At 39.1% G+C, this 18,696-nt stretch overlaps 1 protein-coding gene across 6 annotated transcripts in view; it reads left to right on the top strand.

Annotated features, from left to right (window-relative positions):
* Window positions 1-18,696, top strand: part of ATP8A2 (ATPase phospholipid transporting 8A2) — a 417,881-nt gene that overhangs the window by 115,002 nt on the left and 284,183 nt on the right. For all 6 annotated transcript variants that reach the window (XM_020788593.3, XM_072993721.2, XM_072993722.2 and 3 more), the window contains one exon: window positions 5,089-5,153. In XM_020788593.3, the coding sequence (XP_020644252.1) occupies window positions 5,089-5,153 (65 nt within the window). The remainder of the gene's footprint in view (window positions 1-5,088; window positions 5,154-18,696) is intronic.

Raw genomic sequence — 18,696 nt, forward strand, 5'->3', positions numbered from 1 at the left:
CATTTGGGATGAGCATATTTTTCCAATCTGCATGTAGCCCCTTCCAAAGGTATGTTTTTGCAACTCCATTTCAGTCTAGAGCCCCCCAATACTTTCTAATAATTTGCCAAAAGACAAAAATGGCTCTTGCCAAACCTTGAATTTAGTCCCTAAATCCACCAGAGCTGTCCATCCCTGTCTTATAACAAGTCATAAGAAATTTATGGGCTATTAAGAATACAGAAACATCTGAAGGGACAAGGAGCAGTCATCATCCAGAGTTCTGGCAGTACCTTACTATCAAAAATGTACTACCAAATACTACTTCAACCTTTATGAAACTTCAGTCCACTTACAACATCTTCCTTTATTCTTTTCATCTATACACATTTTTAAAGAACAATACCTCACTTAGCTGTTTTACTAACAGTGGAATGCTTCTTTTATGTTTTAATTTCCATTACTCCTTTCAAATGTGTTTTTATACCAAGGCCATTGACCTTTTGTGACCTTCAAGACAGTACAATATTAAGACCTTGACTGGCTAGGCTGTTAGTTAATTTAATTTAATACAGGCTTTTAACACCAAAGCTGTAGTATTCACTGACTTCACTTACATTAAGCTCAGGAGATTCATGAGCACCCAGTAATTTTCTTTTATTTATATTTAAAAGTGACTTCTACTTAGAAGTAATATTTCAAATGAAGCCTCAATAAATCAAGTGGACTTTTTTTTCTTTACCACAGTTGAGAAAAATGTAAATGTATTTTCAGAGACAGGACAGATAAAGGAGAGTATTTAAGCATTCATCTGAGTGGAATGAAGGCAAATGATTTAGAGGATGATTTATATACATTAACCCTCTCTGACCTGGTAACAGACAAATGTGTTGGACTATAACTCCCATTATGCACAGCCCAAACATTGTGGCAATCAATGATGAGAGATGTAGTGCAACAGATGTGGAAGCTGTGGCCAATACAAGGTGGAAAATGTTGCAGTGTATTGTTCCCTGGGACATTCTTGTTTCTTATGTTATTTTTATTTGACTTATCATTCTTTTGTTTTTAGCTGGCTATACACTTCCCAGAATAGTACATTTCACTAATGGGGTGGTGCACAAATGAATGAATGAATGAATGAATGAATGAATGAAAGAAAGAAAGAAAGAAAGAAAGAAAGAAAGAAAGAAAGAAAGAAAGAAAGAAAGAAAGAAAGAAAGAAAGAAAGAAAGATGTCTATCTCTATGCTTGGCATTTCAATAGCAGTATGTTCTCTCTTCCTGCCATCCTTAGAATTAATTTCAGTGGTTACAAACAGATAGTGCCATACCAAATCAGAGACAGGCATATTTTTTAAAAAGAAGAAAGACCTTGGAGGATGAGAGTGTGGTATGATATGTGATAACCTAGCCAAATTTACAAAGTGTTGCATGAGTAGTATCTTACTTTGTTTTAGAGTGAAGAAAGGAAAAAACCCCTAAGACATCTGGTCAAAAATCAGGACTCCCCACAAAGAGCTTATACCAAATTCATCTGTACCCCTCAAATGCTAACATTCTCCCTCACACCATCTTTGTACAGGACAGTTGATCCTGCACAGGCAAAGATAGGTGCTGCTCTGCCCTCATAAGTACAGTGGTGCCCCGCATAGTGACATTAATCCGTTCCAGGATTAACGTCGCTATGTGGATTCGTCGCTATGCGGGGGGAACCCCATAGGAACGCATTAAAATGGGTTTAATGCATTCCTGTTGGGGCAAAAACTCACCGCTATGTAGGGAATCCTCGATCTGGCTGCCATTTTCGCTGCCTGGTGAGCAAGGGCAGGGCGCGAAAACGCTGCGGGTGGCCATTTTGGAACCGCCAATCCCCTGTTTAAAAAACATCGCAATGCAAAGATAGGTAAGCAAAACGCTATTAAAACATCACAATGCGATCGCATTAGCTATCGCAAAAAACGCATCGCTATGCGAATTCATCGTTAAACTGTGTGCTCATTAAGTGAGGCACCACTGTATGTAATCACATAGTGAAATGTTTCATGTTGTGTTTCATGAAAAGATACCAAGTCCAGTCCTAAAGTGCTGACTTTTTACATGCAGAGCATTTCAACTACAGAGGTACTTTCAAACATGAAATCCCTTGTGTGCATGTTGAAATGTTGTACAGAGAAAACTGTACCACGCACCCTGTGACCATGAGTCTGCTGACGTTCTGTTTTCATTACAAGCAGCTCATGCATTTTGGTAGTCCAGAGGCTATAATTGGCGGAAGTTTTGTTGCCACCAAGTAGAAAAAAAAATGATACTGAAGATGATAGGCAAATATTTACGTGGAGTTTGATGTCAAGATTTTTTCTCTAAAGAAAAGTTGCTTACAGGGAAGGTCCAGACTTTAAAGGGGAAGATGAAATCCCACTGCCTCCTTCTGTAACATCACTATTTAACCTGACAGTATGTGACTGTTCTCTTCAAACATGTTGAAAGCCAACAGTCTCTTTCAATCAGTTCTCAATAAGACTGCAAGTCCATGTGTTACATAATCTTGAAACATCCCTACATTTGAATGTTCTTGCTTAATTTGTAATATCTGATTCCCCCCCCCCCCCCAATTTGCTAACCACTAAGGAATCTAGAAGAAATGTGGTGGTTGTTCAAAACTCTGTTCTCTAAATCCACTGGGCAGATGGTGTCTTTCTCATTTTAAAAGATGCAAAATAAAACAGCAGGTAGTGGCTTAGAAAATACTGTTCAGTAGTGCAGCTGTTGTTCCAATCAAAAACTCCCACAAAATCCCTTTGAATTAGTTATACCAAATTTGCAACAGTTTAGGGCTGCAAACAGACCTGGGGGAAGGCCGTGCCTGACATTCCGAGTAACGCTTGAATCTGTGTAATACATCTCCCCCCACGCACAAACTTTATTTTTCAGGGGAAATTTTAAATTACAATGTAACCGTGTTATGGACCTTGTGTTTTAAATTCCATGCATTTAAAAATAGTTCAGCACATTTGTCCTTTGTGTTTACTAGGAGTTTAAAGAATCTTACTCCAGGTTTTTGTTTTTATTCACTATAAGTTGAAATGATTTTTGTTAGCTCTTCCACATTCCCCAAGTTTTTACTTTAAAGATTTATAAAAATTACCCAATTCTTTAACATAAATTACTAGTTTTATGGCAGGTCCCATTTGATGAGTATGTAATAAAGCAGTGCAAATAGTTTTTGTAGAAAACTGTTTTGTATATAATATTGTCCTGCATTTCTACAGTAGTACCATGACGCTTTCCCACCTTAAATAGAGCAACACATTGCCACATCACTGCCTGGCAAACTCAAATTGCAAGCCAGTCAGTGTACTTTGGTACCTGAGATAGAAAATTGTACAAGCAGGAAATTGTGCAGTGTCTCCTTAACTACAATAATAACAACTTGCTGCCCTTTGTTGCTAGCAATTTGCACTCAGAATGAGCTATGCAAGAAAACTGCCACATTCTGGACCAGCAAATGTCCCACTTCTCTGCGAGCTGAGTAAGGCTACAGCCTTCTCCTTTTTATTTTTTAAGATGAGAAAATAGTATGTTGTCCTACAGTATTCCCAACCTCGCGTAACCCAGGTGTTCTTGTACTGCAACTCCCAGAAACTCTGGCCAGCACAGCTGATGGTGAAGACTTCTGGGAATTGCAGTCCAAGAACACCTAGGTTACCCAAGACTGGGAACCTCTGGAGTAAAGCATAAAGGGAAGAAAAAAGTAGACAGTCCAGAGTGGCCTCGTTGCCAGATGGTACGGTTACAAATTCAATAAATAAATAGATAATAAATACAGGACAGAGGATTCCATCACCACTTCACTCTTAGTAGGTCAGGGCAGTGCAGTTAATGACGTTTTAATGAAATATTGCTCAGTTTTCCTTGTGATCCAATTCCAGTGGGATCTGCACTAGGGCTCTGAAAACTTTAAAATGGCATTTCCTAGAATACACAGTGGCCATGCCAGCTAGGGGATTCTGGAGAGTCTAGTCCAAAGAAGGAATGTTCTACATGTTATAAAATAACTTACTAGTTTTACACTATTATGTTCCTAACTATTGATCACTCCAGCCAGAACTAAACTTACACTGTGTTTCAACCAGCAAATCATGGCTTAAGAAACCAATTTTTGTATGGCTTGTGTACACATACACACCATGACATGACTTCCCTTTACAAGTAGTAAAACAAGCCTTGAAACTGTATGATTTCCAAACCATAGGTTCCTGTTACATATGAACAGGGAACTATATTTAATGGTTTTGATACAAACCAAGATTGGGAAGCTTCATTTTCTGGCTCATTTGGAAGTCATTTGTGTGGTTGGGTAAAAAAAAGAAAGAAAATATGGTTTTTTTCTCCTTCATATCAAAGGAGTAGGAAGGGAGAAGAGAGGAGCTGCCATTCCAAACATGGTTGTTGCATACCTCTCTCTTTGTCTGTAGCCCTATTTAGTCATCATTAAATTGCATGTACTCTCATGCAAAGTGAGAGGAACATGCTAACTCTTCCCTACCTCCATCACTTTCATCATGGAGGAATGGATGTCTGAAGAGGGGAAGGAAGCTGTTCTATCCATGTCAGCTCTCCACACAAGCCAGAACCCTATTTTTGTGTATACTGTCCCACATGGATTGCATCCATAATCTGCTCTTGTTTTTAGTGAGGAGGTTGAATTAGTCTATTTCAGCATGTTTAACAAAAATAAAAAGAGAAGAGTTGCAGCACCTTAAAGTCTAAAAAAAATATTTCAGTGTGAGTGTTTTGAAGTATGGTCCACTTTTTCAGACACATTCTGTTTTTTATTTCTCCAGTTCACCAGTCATATTTGTCTTAACTGTTCTCTCATTGTACTTCATACTTTGTGCTACCCATTGGCCACTGTGGGACCAGAAAGCTGGATTAGATACGTCGTCAGTCTGATCCAGCATGGCTCTTCTTTTCTTCTTATGGCTATGTTGCTGTTGAACTTCTTTGTAATGACTGTGAAGAGGAATGTGCTAATGGCTTTCAAGAGCTTCTTCATTGCTGCAGCTATCACTGACAACACCCTGTGTGTGTTGATTATTTTCCTCAGGATATTCCTGCAGGCTCGTGTCACAGAGTATGTCTCTCATCCTTCTGAATGAAGATTCTTTAGATGTAAGTAAAATGTTGACTTTATTCCCTTTCTTGATCTAAGCACAAAACATGACAGAGAATTTTCAGGGGGAAAACAGGCAGAAGAGAGGCAGACGCAACACAACTTTCCCACAACCCTTCTCCTTTCCAGCAGTGCCCTCAGGCTTTCTAAAAAGAATAGTTGGAATCAGACCTTGTTGAATATGATGAACTGTGGCATTGAGGGGTGAACAAGAGTGGGTTCTCCCATTCCCTGAAGCAAAGGCACTTGCAAGTGGGAATCCCACATACAAAAAGTGGTATATTCAGGGGTCTCTCAGCCCATCATGCCATAAGTCAGTTATGGCAGTATGCCCTAATTCCTAGGTACTTCTATGGTGTTGGGCAAGTTCAGGACCTAGCATGAACCCATGAATTGAGGGAAGGATTCCAGTCTCCCCAGGGCTAGTGTTAGCCTGATCCCTCATGAAATGATGGGGCAGAATGGAATCCAATAGCTGAGTAGGTCTAGAAATGATAACTTAAAAATGATCGGGAGCCAAAATAACAACAACATATGTAATAATTGTGAACTCTCAAGAGTAAGGAGAGATCCTGAAAGTAATTTAAGCTACAAAGAATTGTAGGTGCACTAACTTGGGAGTAAGCCTCACTAAAAAGGGGCTTGCCTCTTGAGTACAAACTGTATTTGTAAGAACATTCATAATCAACCCCATCTTGTATCCATTTTAAACTTATGTAAAAAAAATTGTGCCAGTTGAGTGCTGTTTTAGACCACAAATCCCAGATTCTGTGCTGCCACATACAGCTTGTTGTGAACACACACAAAGAAAACCAAATAACCGTGCAAAAGATACAGGGCAATTATATGTTGTTATATGCCACATACCCTGGTATTTGACTTCCACTCCAAATGTTAGATAAACAAATGCAAAAATACATCTACAGACTGGCAAAATTCCTACCAGTTTCAAACTCTTCAACTTAAAGACTCTCTGTGATCCTTGGTGCCAAGGGGAGGAAAAGAAGAAAAATAATCTACTAGTTTCTTGTAACTTCCATATAGAGATTAGCAACGAAAGAGAGAAAAAGAGAGAAATTTACTACAGTATTGTTCAGTGCACTAACTCAGCACTTCCCAACCATAGGACCCCAATTGTTCTTGGACAACAACTCACAGAAATCCTGGCCAGCACAACTAACAGTGAAAGCATCTGGGAGTTTTTGTACAAAAACATCTGGGTACCCATGGTTGGGAATCACCACACTAACTGATAAAGGTTTTGACTACACTGGTGATTCAGCTTTGCTGCGGCTTGATTTGCAGTCTGTTTTACACTGTTCGGATTAGATGATCACACGGAGACTTGGGATAGTTTTGTTGCCGGTGTTCATACTGGTCTCTCAATCTGGCGTGGCTTGATTTGTGCCACAGGCCTGTTTCCTTTTGATCTCCCCCTCTGCCAATCTCTAGTTCTCCTTTTATCATACATTGTAAAGCCGGTGGACTAAATGTTGCCTACTGGTAGTTCTACATAACATACAAACACATACTTTAGAAACATAGTTGCTTCATTTCATTGGAGATTTTCTCTCTTTTATATTGATTTTTATCTTCTTCTTTCTATCTGTGCAGAGGTGGTCTTGTGCTGAACCTAGTATATCAATATAGGAATGAGGTGATCTAGTTCTAAACTCAGTAGTTTGTTAAAAAATGAAAATAAAAATACTTTAGGGCAACCAGGAAGAAATATGGCAGGGCTGGATATTCCCACTATCCAAAACATCATCCCCACCAGAATACCACCCACAGTCATGTCCCCCCCAATGTAACCTCTAATTTTCAGCCCTACTGGGTGGGGCTCTGCCTCTCTCACATGACTTCGCCCCCTGCGTGCGTGCATGACTCTGCACCCGCTGTGCGCAGGGTTCCGTTGTGACTGGAACCAAAGGAGTTGAACGTGATCGCTGCATGGAGGAGGAAGAGAGCTGCGTGGAGGGAGGTGGAATCATGCATGCCCAGTTTAGAATGAACCTTACCCATCCCCCATTGGAGAACAAAACAACTGATCACATGAGGGAAAGTCCATTCAACTAATTCAAGCTTAAAAAAAAGTAGAAGCCTCCAATACCAGAGAAAAAACTCCATGTGGGGAGCAAAAAAGGCTGGACTAATTGGAATTGGTCTTTGCATCATGTGATCAGTAAAAAACAACAACCATAGAATTGATCTCTTTGACACAGCATTTGACTATATAGTGACATCCAGAGTTGGGCTTTGGCTTGGGATTAAATGTCTATTCCTGTCATTGTTATTTCCCCCTATTTATACAGCATTGCCAATTAGACATGGTGTTTTACAGCACAAGCAGAAAAAGACAGTGGCTGAGATTCTGTGGCTTAGACTAGTAAATCACAACTAGTGTAGGTCCATTGAATCAACAAATATGAGTTTGAATTCTGAAATATCCAATCACATCACAGTACTGTTAAATTAAAGATGCCTTGCCATCTCTCTTTTCTGTGATGCTCCTTGTTTTTAATATCTCTATGACAAGCTGGTAGATACAACATCATCTCCTCTGTTGGGAATAGCTATACCTAACAAATTTGAGTGGTGAAAATGGGAGAGAACTTTATTTCAGTTTATTTTTGAAGGAATTTACCAAGATTAACAAGTGTGTATTGAGGGTAGAAATAGCTTGAAGTTTTTTGTTTCGTTTTTTAAAGTCCTATCTTGGAGAAACAAAAACTGGCCAGTTTCTCTATTTTTCTCTTACTCTACTTAAATTCGACACAGAGCTAGGTATACTTATGCTCATTGATATCAGTGGACCTTGCAGAACTCTTTGTTGGGTTGAGCCAGAGAAGACACACAGCACAGAATCAGATGCTTTTGTATGTCAAAGGATCCCTTTGGATCCTAGCCATCATAACTTAGCTTAACAAGTCACGTGATTTAAGGCGGTGGCTGCTATTGTTTAGTGTAGTAAGTCACACTAGAGTAGCCTATTGAATCAGTAGGGATTCGATGAATCAATTCCTCCATAAGTTCCACTGATTCAAAAAGGCCTAGTTAGGTTGGGATTTATTATTTATAGTAAATTATTTCAGGTTTAATACTGGATCATGGCATATTTTACATAAAACATGAAATTGAATTTCATAAATTATATTAGTAATTGAATAAGAAAAGCTTTAAAATTCTCAAAACATTTTGATTGTCTGTAAAGAGAACCAGATGGACTCTATATATAAAGAGAATTCACATACAGTAATTTTTAAAAATTGTCAGTGTTTTATTTTTATTGCATAGGGTATTGCTGGCAGTGAATTACACAGAAAAATGATTCCAGAGAGGTAGCTATGTTATTCTATTTGAGCAACAACAACAATAACAACAAAACATTATGGCATGTTTAAGAATAATCTTTAAGAAATAAATTTGTTAAAGATGCCACAATACTTTTGTTGCTATTGAAAGAGGAACAGGTTTATGGAGCCCTTATATCACAGCTGACATTATTAGGTCCCATAACAAGTGTTTACTGGGAGAGAGCCAGTGCGCTGTAGTAGATGAAGGGTTAGGCTAGGGCTCAGGAAACCATTGTTCAAATGTGTCATGGAAACGTAATGGGAAGTGGCAATGGTAAATTGCTACTTGAACACCTCTCATACCTTGAAAATACTATTAGAATTGCCATATGTTGGAAGCAACTTGATGGCACATAACAAAACAGTGTTTCCAATGCAAACATGTGACAAAGTTGGCATCTGGATCTTTCTCAGATCCAGTTTTTTTTGTCTGTGGCTAGAATTCAGTGATGTCATTCCCTTACTGCCAGACCCCACTGAGTCAGTGATTTGCACAATGCAAAGGTAGTGTCCCATACAGTTCTGTACATCCAGATGCACAACAGTTTGTGTGAATGGTTGTACAACAGCTCACTCAACTGCTTTTGCAAACATTTGTGCAAGTGTGAAATCAAGCAAAATTATGTGTAACTAGCAGATTGAAGCCTACTGTATATTCCTGTTGCTGATAAGTAGTAATCTTTTTACATTGGTTGGTTATCAGCAAGTACAGATTTATCATCCAAAGCTTGTGAGACAGAAATGTGATTGTACAGAGTGTTGTAGAGAAGTATTGTGTTTGAATGGTTTCATCTGGAAACCCCAGGTAGGAGGAAGCTATATTTTGCTATTTTTACCAGGTTTGTCCCATAGCACATTGTTCTTAGGCAGTGGTCTGACTTGTTTGATGTGAAATATTTTTCACTTCATTGCGCATGTATTGGAATATATTAAATACATTTCTCAGCCTGATGTGGTTATATCATAGGGCCTGGCTATAGATAATGGATTTCATGGTGTGTTCTAGGTAGAAGCTGGTAGCATATAAGTATGTGCAACATTATTTTGTTTTCTGGTATAGGGTGCTGTTTGTTTGTCTATTATGGGTGGTGCCTTCAAAATAAACTTGTTCCATGGGCCAGTCTGGGCTCAGGTTGAAGGTGAGGTAGACCTTTGTAGTTTTATGGTGTTCTAGATGTTGCATCCAGGATGTACGCAAACTTGGCCACCTTACTATGCAGTGGCCACTTCCCAATTCAATTTCTCTGCAAATAAGCTGTAAATATTCCTAGATTAACATATTAGGGGGAAAAGGCAGCTTTGTCTTTGTGAGTCAAAAAGAGTACTGATTAGTAGCTATAAATTCACTTTGCTGAATGAACTGTGAAGTTTCAAATCAGGATGTTTGCAACAAAAATGACAACAATAAACAATAATAGTGAGATTGGGAAACTTGGGGGAAACCAAACATACTTATTTACTTGGAGGATTATGGCCAGTTTTCCAGGAATGCCTTTTGTTTGGCAACTAAGAGTACACAGACTGAGTTGGATGCAAGCTTAGTCAAATATAGAGTACTGATTATGTACTGTCATGTTTATTTTGAATTATGGTGACTTTTCCAGGGTTTTATAGATATAATGTACTTAAGAAGTAGTTTACTGGTACTGCTAGTACCACTCCAAAGACATTCAGTTTGTCCAAGGCTGCAAGATGACAAGGCATATACAGTAAGCTGCACATATTGTCCTGGGAAATGCAGTACAGGCGTACCTCACAAAATTAATGCGTCCTCCGGAAATGTAAAATGGGGCACTATTTTCTATGGATTTATGTTTGTAAACTGAAAATTTTGTAAACCGAGGCTTTTGTAAAGTGAGGTACTGCTGTAGGTACTTCATCAATTGGAAACCATGAGACTTAGGTTAAACTGAGACCCATTATTTCAGTGGTTCTTCTTTTAAGTATGACTACATCTAAATCCAACCCATGTTTTATTTTAAATCATTATTTAAAATCCTTAGAGGTCTATCCATAATTTATGAAACTATCCCATTGACTGTGGAGACAAAGAGAATGAGAATCTTTTCCTGATTTCTTTCCTTCCTCTCTCTCTGTCTCTCTCTCTCTCTGTGTGTGTGTGTTGTTGTTTTTTAAAGGCAGCATCACAAGTGTTGCTGCTCCCCTCCCCCCCCCACACACACAAAGCAGTGCAGAGAAATCTGTGTTCTTGCTTGTAACTGGCAGATTAGCCAAAGAGGTGGAAAAAAAAACAAGCAAGCTAGGCCTGCTGAGTGTCTGTTTGAGCCGGAGGGCGCAGGGAAGGGAGCAGCAGCACCCATGCTATCGCCTTTATTAACTGAGATGAATGAACTGGGACGAACCAGTTTATGCCCATCTCTAGCATGCACTCATAGCCATGTGCAGCAAAGGGTTAGATCAAAATTGGGGAAGCTGTGGCCTTCTAGATGTTGAACAAAGCAGAGAGAACTGGTACATCCACTGGTGGCAAAAGTACAAATGGGATACTCAATCTCAAGATGTATAACAATGCGAGCAATACAGATTTTATTATTATCTAAATAGCTCAGGCTTGATGCGTTTCAATGGTGGCCTTCTTCAGTCTTTTTGAATTTTTGCTTCTCGTTTGGGCTATACCAGCTCCAACGATAATAATAGTGGTTCTTTGATATCTGAAGCCTGCAAGCTTCCCACTCCTTGATCTGAACATTTGTTTCATCTATGTCATTTTTGCCTATTTACTTACTTGCTGTGCTAACTTTCTCCTAGTGCAGGACCTAAGGTAGCTCACTACATGAACTAAAACAGATACCGTTGTATCACAAAACATTATAATATTAAAACACAATTAAATAAGTTATCGTATTAAAAGCAAGCACCACATTAACACCTTACAAAATCAGCAGCTGAAGAAATACAACACCTCAACATACCTATAAAACTCCCTCAGGATGAGGCCTGTATGAATAGAATGGTATTGACCTTCATCAGACAGGAGTTCCACAAGCCGGGAGGAGACACTGAAAAAGCTTTCTCACACTAAACATTCTTGTGAGGGTAGGAGGACAGAGATAAAGGCTTCTGTTGAAAATCTTTAAAAAGTGGACAGGCCCATGGGGGAGACGTGGTCCCTCAGATAGGGCCTGATCAACTATAAATACTAGCTCCCTCCCCCCAAATAAATGCTTTCACCATATTCCTTAAAGTTAATCAGATGAATAGCTTGCTTTTATCAACACCAAGAAGACTCTGCTTGTCATCACTTAATCTTAGGCATGGTCTTACCTTAATCTTAGGCATGGTCTTACCGAGAGCAGACAAAGCTGAAATCCGAGGCAGAAACAAAGGATATAGGGGTGAAGACTGGATGGAGAAGGCTATACAGTGGGAATAGCAAATTTGTGGCTCTCCAGATGTTGTAGAATTAAGGCTGCAAGGCTGTGTGACCACTGGCTAGTTAGTACTATTGGGAGTTGAAATCCAAAAATATCTGGAAAGCCACACATTTCCCAATTGTATGGAAAGAGGGATCCTGATCCCATGTGTGTGTTCTGTGCTGTCAAGTTGGAACTGACTTATAGTGACCTCAGTAGGGCTTTCAGGGTAGGTGAGATATTTAAGGAGTGGCTTTACCAATCCCACTCGCCCAGTGAGTTTCCATGGCCAAATGAGAATTCAAACCCTGTTCTCCAGAGTCCTAGTCTGTCACTCTGTCCACTATATCACACTGAGAATCCCGTCTTAATATTTAAGTTTTTTCTTTTCAGTTATTTGTTCATAAAGTTTAAGGAGATTTCTTCATGTTCTGTGATAAAATTTGGTTATGTCTCCATGGGGTATGCTCAACAATTTTTCAGGCAGAGAAAGAGGGGCTTTGATTTGCTTTATCCATAACATGTGGTTTGTGAAATTAGTCAAGTTAAATGTCGCCTTGCATTACCACTCCCCTTTCAGTCATCTTCTGTTTTTGAGCCTTGCCAACCCAATCTCCTTACCAGCTTAGCAACTTGTTATATCGCAAGTAACATGTTACTGCTGATATCATGTGTTTTGCACAGAAGAGGGAAATAAGATTCTCCCTCTTTTAAAATAATCTGCACAATAATTTTAATATGCAAAGGCAGTGGGTTGGGAAGTGGCAGGATAAATACCTAGGGGACAAATGGGGTTTAAGGCTCAGCATTTTCTTTGCAAACTCTGGGCTCTCATCCTGAGGGAGACGGCGAGGCTGTTCTTAGAACATCTGGGGCTGAGCATAGTTATCTTAATCACCAGCCAGCCTGAGTGAAGATCCATTATGGCAGGCAGTAGTGGGACTTAGCAAAGACGGCTAATTAGGAAAATTGGGAGAGAGAATACATTGGGGGGTCAACTTTGCTGTCAGTTTTTATTGCTTGAAGATTTTTAGTTTTTCCTTAATCATACAGAGACTCAGAGGCCTCAGGTTAATGAGTAAGTTGCATAAGAAACTGTATCCAATAATCAGATGAAATGCGAGAAGAGTGGTTAAATGGATGGAAAACCCTGTTCTCTTGCCAGCTCTCTGGGAGGAACAAATGCAGACTTTCAGAGTGTTAATTAGATAGTCAATAACATGTATAGCAAGTCAGCAGTGCAAATGCAAAATTAAATGTAGAATTCTGCACATTAAAAAACAGCAACAATCAAGCTCCTTTCCACTCTTGAAATCATTGTCTGAAATTACAGGGAAAAGCAGGGCAATTCAATTCCAGTGGCTGGCTAATTGGGCCTCCAGCTTTAAATACACGGTGAACTTTGTAATTTGAGCATTATTGAGTTTCCATTTATTTTACAAAGTTAAATAAATGGATTTGGGCTGTGAGCTACAAATGCGCTGGCATGTATATTCTTCCAAATAGACTGCACATATGCATTTGCATTTCTAATTTGCCCTTGTCTTATTCTACCATGCTTAGTAACTGCTGTGATTTTATTGCAAGGTGGCAGTATAGCCTTCAGCATCAACCGACAATTGAATCAGTTCATGGTGGGATACAGAACTTCAATGTTAGTAAGAGCAAAAGCAATTCAAAAGTCAAGTCTCCAAAGAATTAGGATTTCTACCATCTGCAAGAGTCACAGAATGGGGGGGGGGGACACACAGATAGACAAAGGCATTATTATATATTTTCCTGCCCCCTCCCCTCATTGTCTTCAGCTCAAACTTTGGTGATCAAATATAGGAACAGAAAGAAAAGAGCTTTTTATCCATTCGCTGTGCTCACTCGATGTTGCAGATTTTTATCTCTGAATCAAACTGAACCAGGAGGAATCTAACTTCTAGCCATTACTGGAAGCTGAATGACTAAACTGATCGTGAAAAATAAATAGAAATGAATAGTTGGCGTTGTATAAATTCCATTAGAGATCTAAGCACCCATGCTTTGCTGAGAAACTTGATCAGGCAGGGCAGGTTAATTTATGAAGATGTCCAAGAAAACAAACACCAGTCTCTCTTTTTTCCCTTGCAGAAAAAGTTCATGTGATCTTTATATCCGTGAAGGTTTACCCTTACTAAATTAATTGGCCCCTTTGTAAAGGTTAGTTTCGCTTTATGTGAGGAACAATGCTGTTAGCATATCAACAGAAAGTAAGACATACAATACAAGTTGAACATCTTATGAAACTTCCTGTGGAGGTGTGGAAATAGAAGACAAAGGGAATGCTCCATCATCTGTTTTAGCCAGAGCGGTGCAGACGCTGCCACTGGTATTCAGTAGGTGGATGTATGAGACTCTGTGCAAAACTTAGGGACAATGCGGTAGATTTGCTAGCTAGGCAAACTGCCCAGTAAATACGCTATTTACAAGAGCTGTGTTACAGCTGTCAGGCAGCAAGGCTGTACTTCTGCAAGAGAAAGGCACAGGAACTAGGTCAGTATCATCAGTCATTGCCTCAGTGTCAGGGATATTTATCCTTTGTTCATTAATGTTTACATCTTGCCTTTCGTCTAGTGTACATGTGGTGGTGAATGCGGACCTCCTCCCCACTATGAGGTAACTCAGATTGACAGACAGCAGCTCGCCCAGGGTCACCAAGTATGTTTCATGGCTCAGTCCCTATGTCTCAGTGTAATATACTAACTACTACAACTCATGGACAGGCTTGATTGTCACCCTCATGATGTGTTAATGCTGGGATCTTTCGACCCATCAGATATTTACTGTATACACATAGAGTTCCATTTTGCACATTACTCTGGGTAAAAGCGGCTGCTGTTTCGACCCTAAAGCATGTAGGCACTTCTCACCATTTGGTCAGTCTGTAGAGCACATGCTCTGCAAGCACAGGTTCCCATGTTCAGTTCCCAGGTGTGACTGAGAAAAACTCGTGGGTGAGGTCATAGAGTGCATCTGCGGTAACTGTCAACCAGAGATGGACAATTGGTGGTCTCATCTCTAAGCACTATCTCTGCTGGCTAAGGCTAATGGAAGTTTCTGCCTGATTAATATCCAGAGAGCCCCATGGATAGACAGTATTCTCACCCCCTTGGATAGATAGTATCTCCATAAACAGACTATTTTGTGTCTATGTTTCTGACTTGTGTCAGAACGTATATGGGGGCATGAAGTTGAAGTTGGTTACATTCATTATTAAAGGAAATAGTTTTAAGTGGTCAGAAGTATTTATTAAGTATTTAGGCAGCTAACCCTTCAGAGCTCAGGGGGAAAATGTTTTTTTGGACTGCAGTGCCTCGAACCTTGCAGCAAGCACGGATGGATTCTAGGATTTACGGTCCAAAAAAATAACCTTGTTTAATTTTGTAATCCTTCCATTCATGGCACCATCCAATACGGTATTATTGTCAAAGATATGCATATGTATGCTATATAAAGTAGGCCAAAATGCATAGATTCAACCTATAAGCAATAATGAAAAAAGTCATCTTTCAACACAAGCTGTTTGACAGAGTAATTTTTTGTATAGCTTTAAAAATTCGCCCTAGAGTATTCTGTAGTTAAGAGCCATGGTGATAGCTATCCTTTGCCTGTAGGGTTAGAGTTATCTACTAAGTGAATTACAGGCACAGCACCTGTTTTTTGAGTTTTACCCTTCCTCACTCAATGCATGAAGAACTCAAAGATGTTAATCCATAGGGAAACCAAAGCTCCTTGTTGATTGATTACTTTTCATGACATATATATATTAAAGGAGTGTTATTGACCCCCAGCCATTTATCATGGTGTGGCGGTGGGGAGTTGCATGGAGGGTTTTTGCATGGAAAGAACTTTGTTTAGGTCTGGTCATGCAAACATAAATGAGGTGGGCTTGGGATTGCATTATGAGAAGGGATATTAAAGAATTTCTGTGCAGTCTAGAGTCTTGTGCTGTTCAGATTTCCAAATTCTTTACTCTGAGCTACATTTTTATATCATGATGTTATTATTCTAAATATCATTATTTTAACAACAATTCACAATGACTTTCATACTAATTATGATTATAATGGGAATACTTTTAAGAAATGTATCCAGAGCTATGTTTAGGAAGCATTTCTTATAGTTTTGAAGTTATTAGAATTTGATGGCCAGATCCACAGATTAGGATGTTAATATTGTCAAGTTCCCTAGGCCTGTGTGTTCATGATTTTGGTAGACAGTATTACATCTGTGTAGATGACTAATATGTTTAGTAAATAGTAAGCCTATTTCTTTTGGTCGGTAGGGAAATTGCTTAAATAATTTAATTTTAAAAGTGTTACCTAATAGTTACTGGCTGAAATCTTATTGCTTATCATAGTAAGTTGCACTAAAGTAGGCCCACTTGAATCAGTAGAACCTATGGAGGAGTTGACTCACCAAGACCCCACTGACTCATTGGGCCTACTCTAGTGCAGTTAAGCAACAGAATTTCAGAAACCACTGGTTTCTGTTTTTTCTTAATCAAATTATTTTTCATTAATGGATGCAGGTATCACATTTATTAGATCAAAATTAATAAAAACATTTACAGTAATCTGGGTGCAGAATATTTTTTTCCCTTATTTCTCTTTTATATATTTTTATGTTGTAAACTACTGCAGAGGAACTGGGGATAACTTTTGAGCAGTCCACATGATCTAGTTTATATATGTGGACTGCTCAAAGGTTATCTATATTAAGGTAGTTACCTAGACATGCAAACATGTTATCCAATGAAACCAATGGCTATATCCTGGAGGAAATTTTTATATATCTTTCTCCTCACTCCCTTCTCACAACACCTCTGCTAAGTTATTCAGTCTGAGAGAGATTTACTGATTGAAGATGATCCAGTGAATTCACGGTAAAGTGCAGACTAGAGATGGGGACATTCATATATGAATACTAATATCCCTGCACAGGTGGAGATAATGAGGGTCCAGCCCCATGGTGCCGGACAGTCCACTCACCGATCCGCCACTGCTGTAGGCTCCATGATCCTGTCTGATCACTCCGGAGCTCGTGATCGGCGAGCCACTCTTCACCCTGGCAGAGAGGTTTGTCATCCCGCCTTCTGCAAGGGGTGGCTAATCCATCGTGAGCTCCGGAGTGATAAGACAGGATTGCGGAGCCCATGGCAGCAGCAGATCAGTGAATGGACTATCCAACACCATGGGGCTGGACCCTCATTATCTCCACCTGTGTGGGGATATTCATATTCATGAACAAATACAAATACTCCCATCTCTAGTGCAGACTAAAAATTTGATCTGCCAAATCTTAGTCCAACACTCTAACAACAACACCACATTACCTTCCCTCTGACTTTGCGGTTCACCAAGCATTGTGATCTGCTGTTAGCTCAATGGAAGTAACCAGGGTGTATTTAGCAATGTGTATTTTGAAAGAAAATACATTTAGAAGAGTATGCTTTGGGATGGAATATATTTAGATATTTGGATCAAAATGCATGTTTAGCTCTGAACACATGTAGAAACACATATTACAAAATGCAATTTTTAATGCAGATGTTCCAAAAATAATAATTGCAGTTTAATACAGGATAAGGAAATTTGTGAGTGAACACATAATGATGATGGGACAACATTAATGACACTGCAGGATAACTGAGTGGTTTAGGCATCTGGCTGTGGGGCCAGAGGTTAGGACTTCAATTCCCCACTGTGCCTCCTTGGCAGGGGCTGGACTCGGTGATCCATATTTGTTTGTTTGTTTGTTTGTTTGTTTGTTTGTTTATCTATCTATCTATCTATCTATCTATCTATCTATCTATCTATCTATCTATCTATCTATCTATCTATCTATCTATCTATCTATTTATTTATTTATTTATTTATTTATTTATTTATTTATTTATTTATTTATTTACTTATTTACTTATTTGACTTCTATGCTGCCCATCTGGCTGCCATGGCCACTACTCTGGCCAATCCACAGGGTCCCTTCCAGTTCTTCCATTCTCAGATCATGATGATGATGATTGATTTGTCCATTCTTGTGCTGAACCTCATGAACTCGTTTTTTAAATGTTCTTTGTAAGTTCTGCTACACCTTTTATCCATAACTGGAAGAGAGAATTGCTTGAATGCAAATCATTACAGTACTGAGAAAAGAAAATGCTATTGTTCACTCTGCTGTAACTTGACAAATTGCAACTGCTAAAATGTCTTCTTTTATACAGCTACTAGATGCCCTTTCCTCTCTATTGCATCTGGTTACTCCACTTAAAAAGGAATGAAGAACATACTGTTGCATTAAGACAATTTCATACTTAAAAGTACATTTACTGGACTCAATAGACTTGAAGTTAGTTATACCAGCTTAAGTCCTCTTTATTTCAGAAGTTCTACTATAATCAAGTCAAGATCCAGTGTATAGTGATGTAATTATTATTCTGTAAAAATACACAGAGGTTAGAATTCTATTAGTTTTCATGCAAAGTTATGCAACTTGCTATGACTGATGGTGGCTTAATTGAGAAAGTGTTGGTCTGCACCTTGGTTGCGTGCATTGTTATATGCCCAGTTGTGCAACTGAAATTTGCCACAGCTCCTCATCAGTTGGCTTCATTTAGCTGCAGCAAGCTGCATAAGAGTCAGTATGGTGCAGCCATAGACTCTACAACTTTGGCTTACTACCAGCCAACAGTAATTTGATTTAAGTTGCTCTGTGTGTGTGTGTGTGTGTGTGAGAGAGAGAGAGAGAGAGAGAGAGAGTGAGAGAGGGAGAGAGAGAGAGAGAATGGA

Source organism: Pogona vitticeps, chromosome 3, assembly GCF_051106095.1.
Source record: "Pogona vitticeps strain Pit_001003342236 chromosome 3, PviZW2.1, whole genome shotgun sequence".
Lineage (NCBI taxonomy): Eukaryota > Metazoa > Chordata > Lepidosauria > Squamata > Agamidae > Pogona > Pogona vitticeps.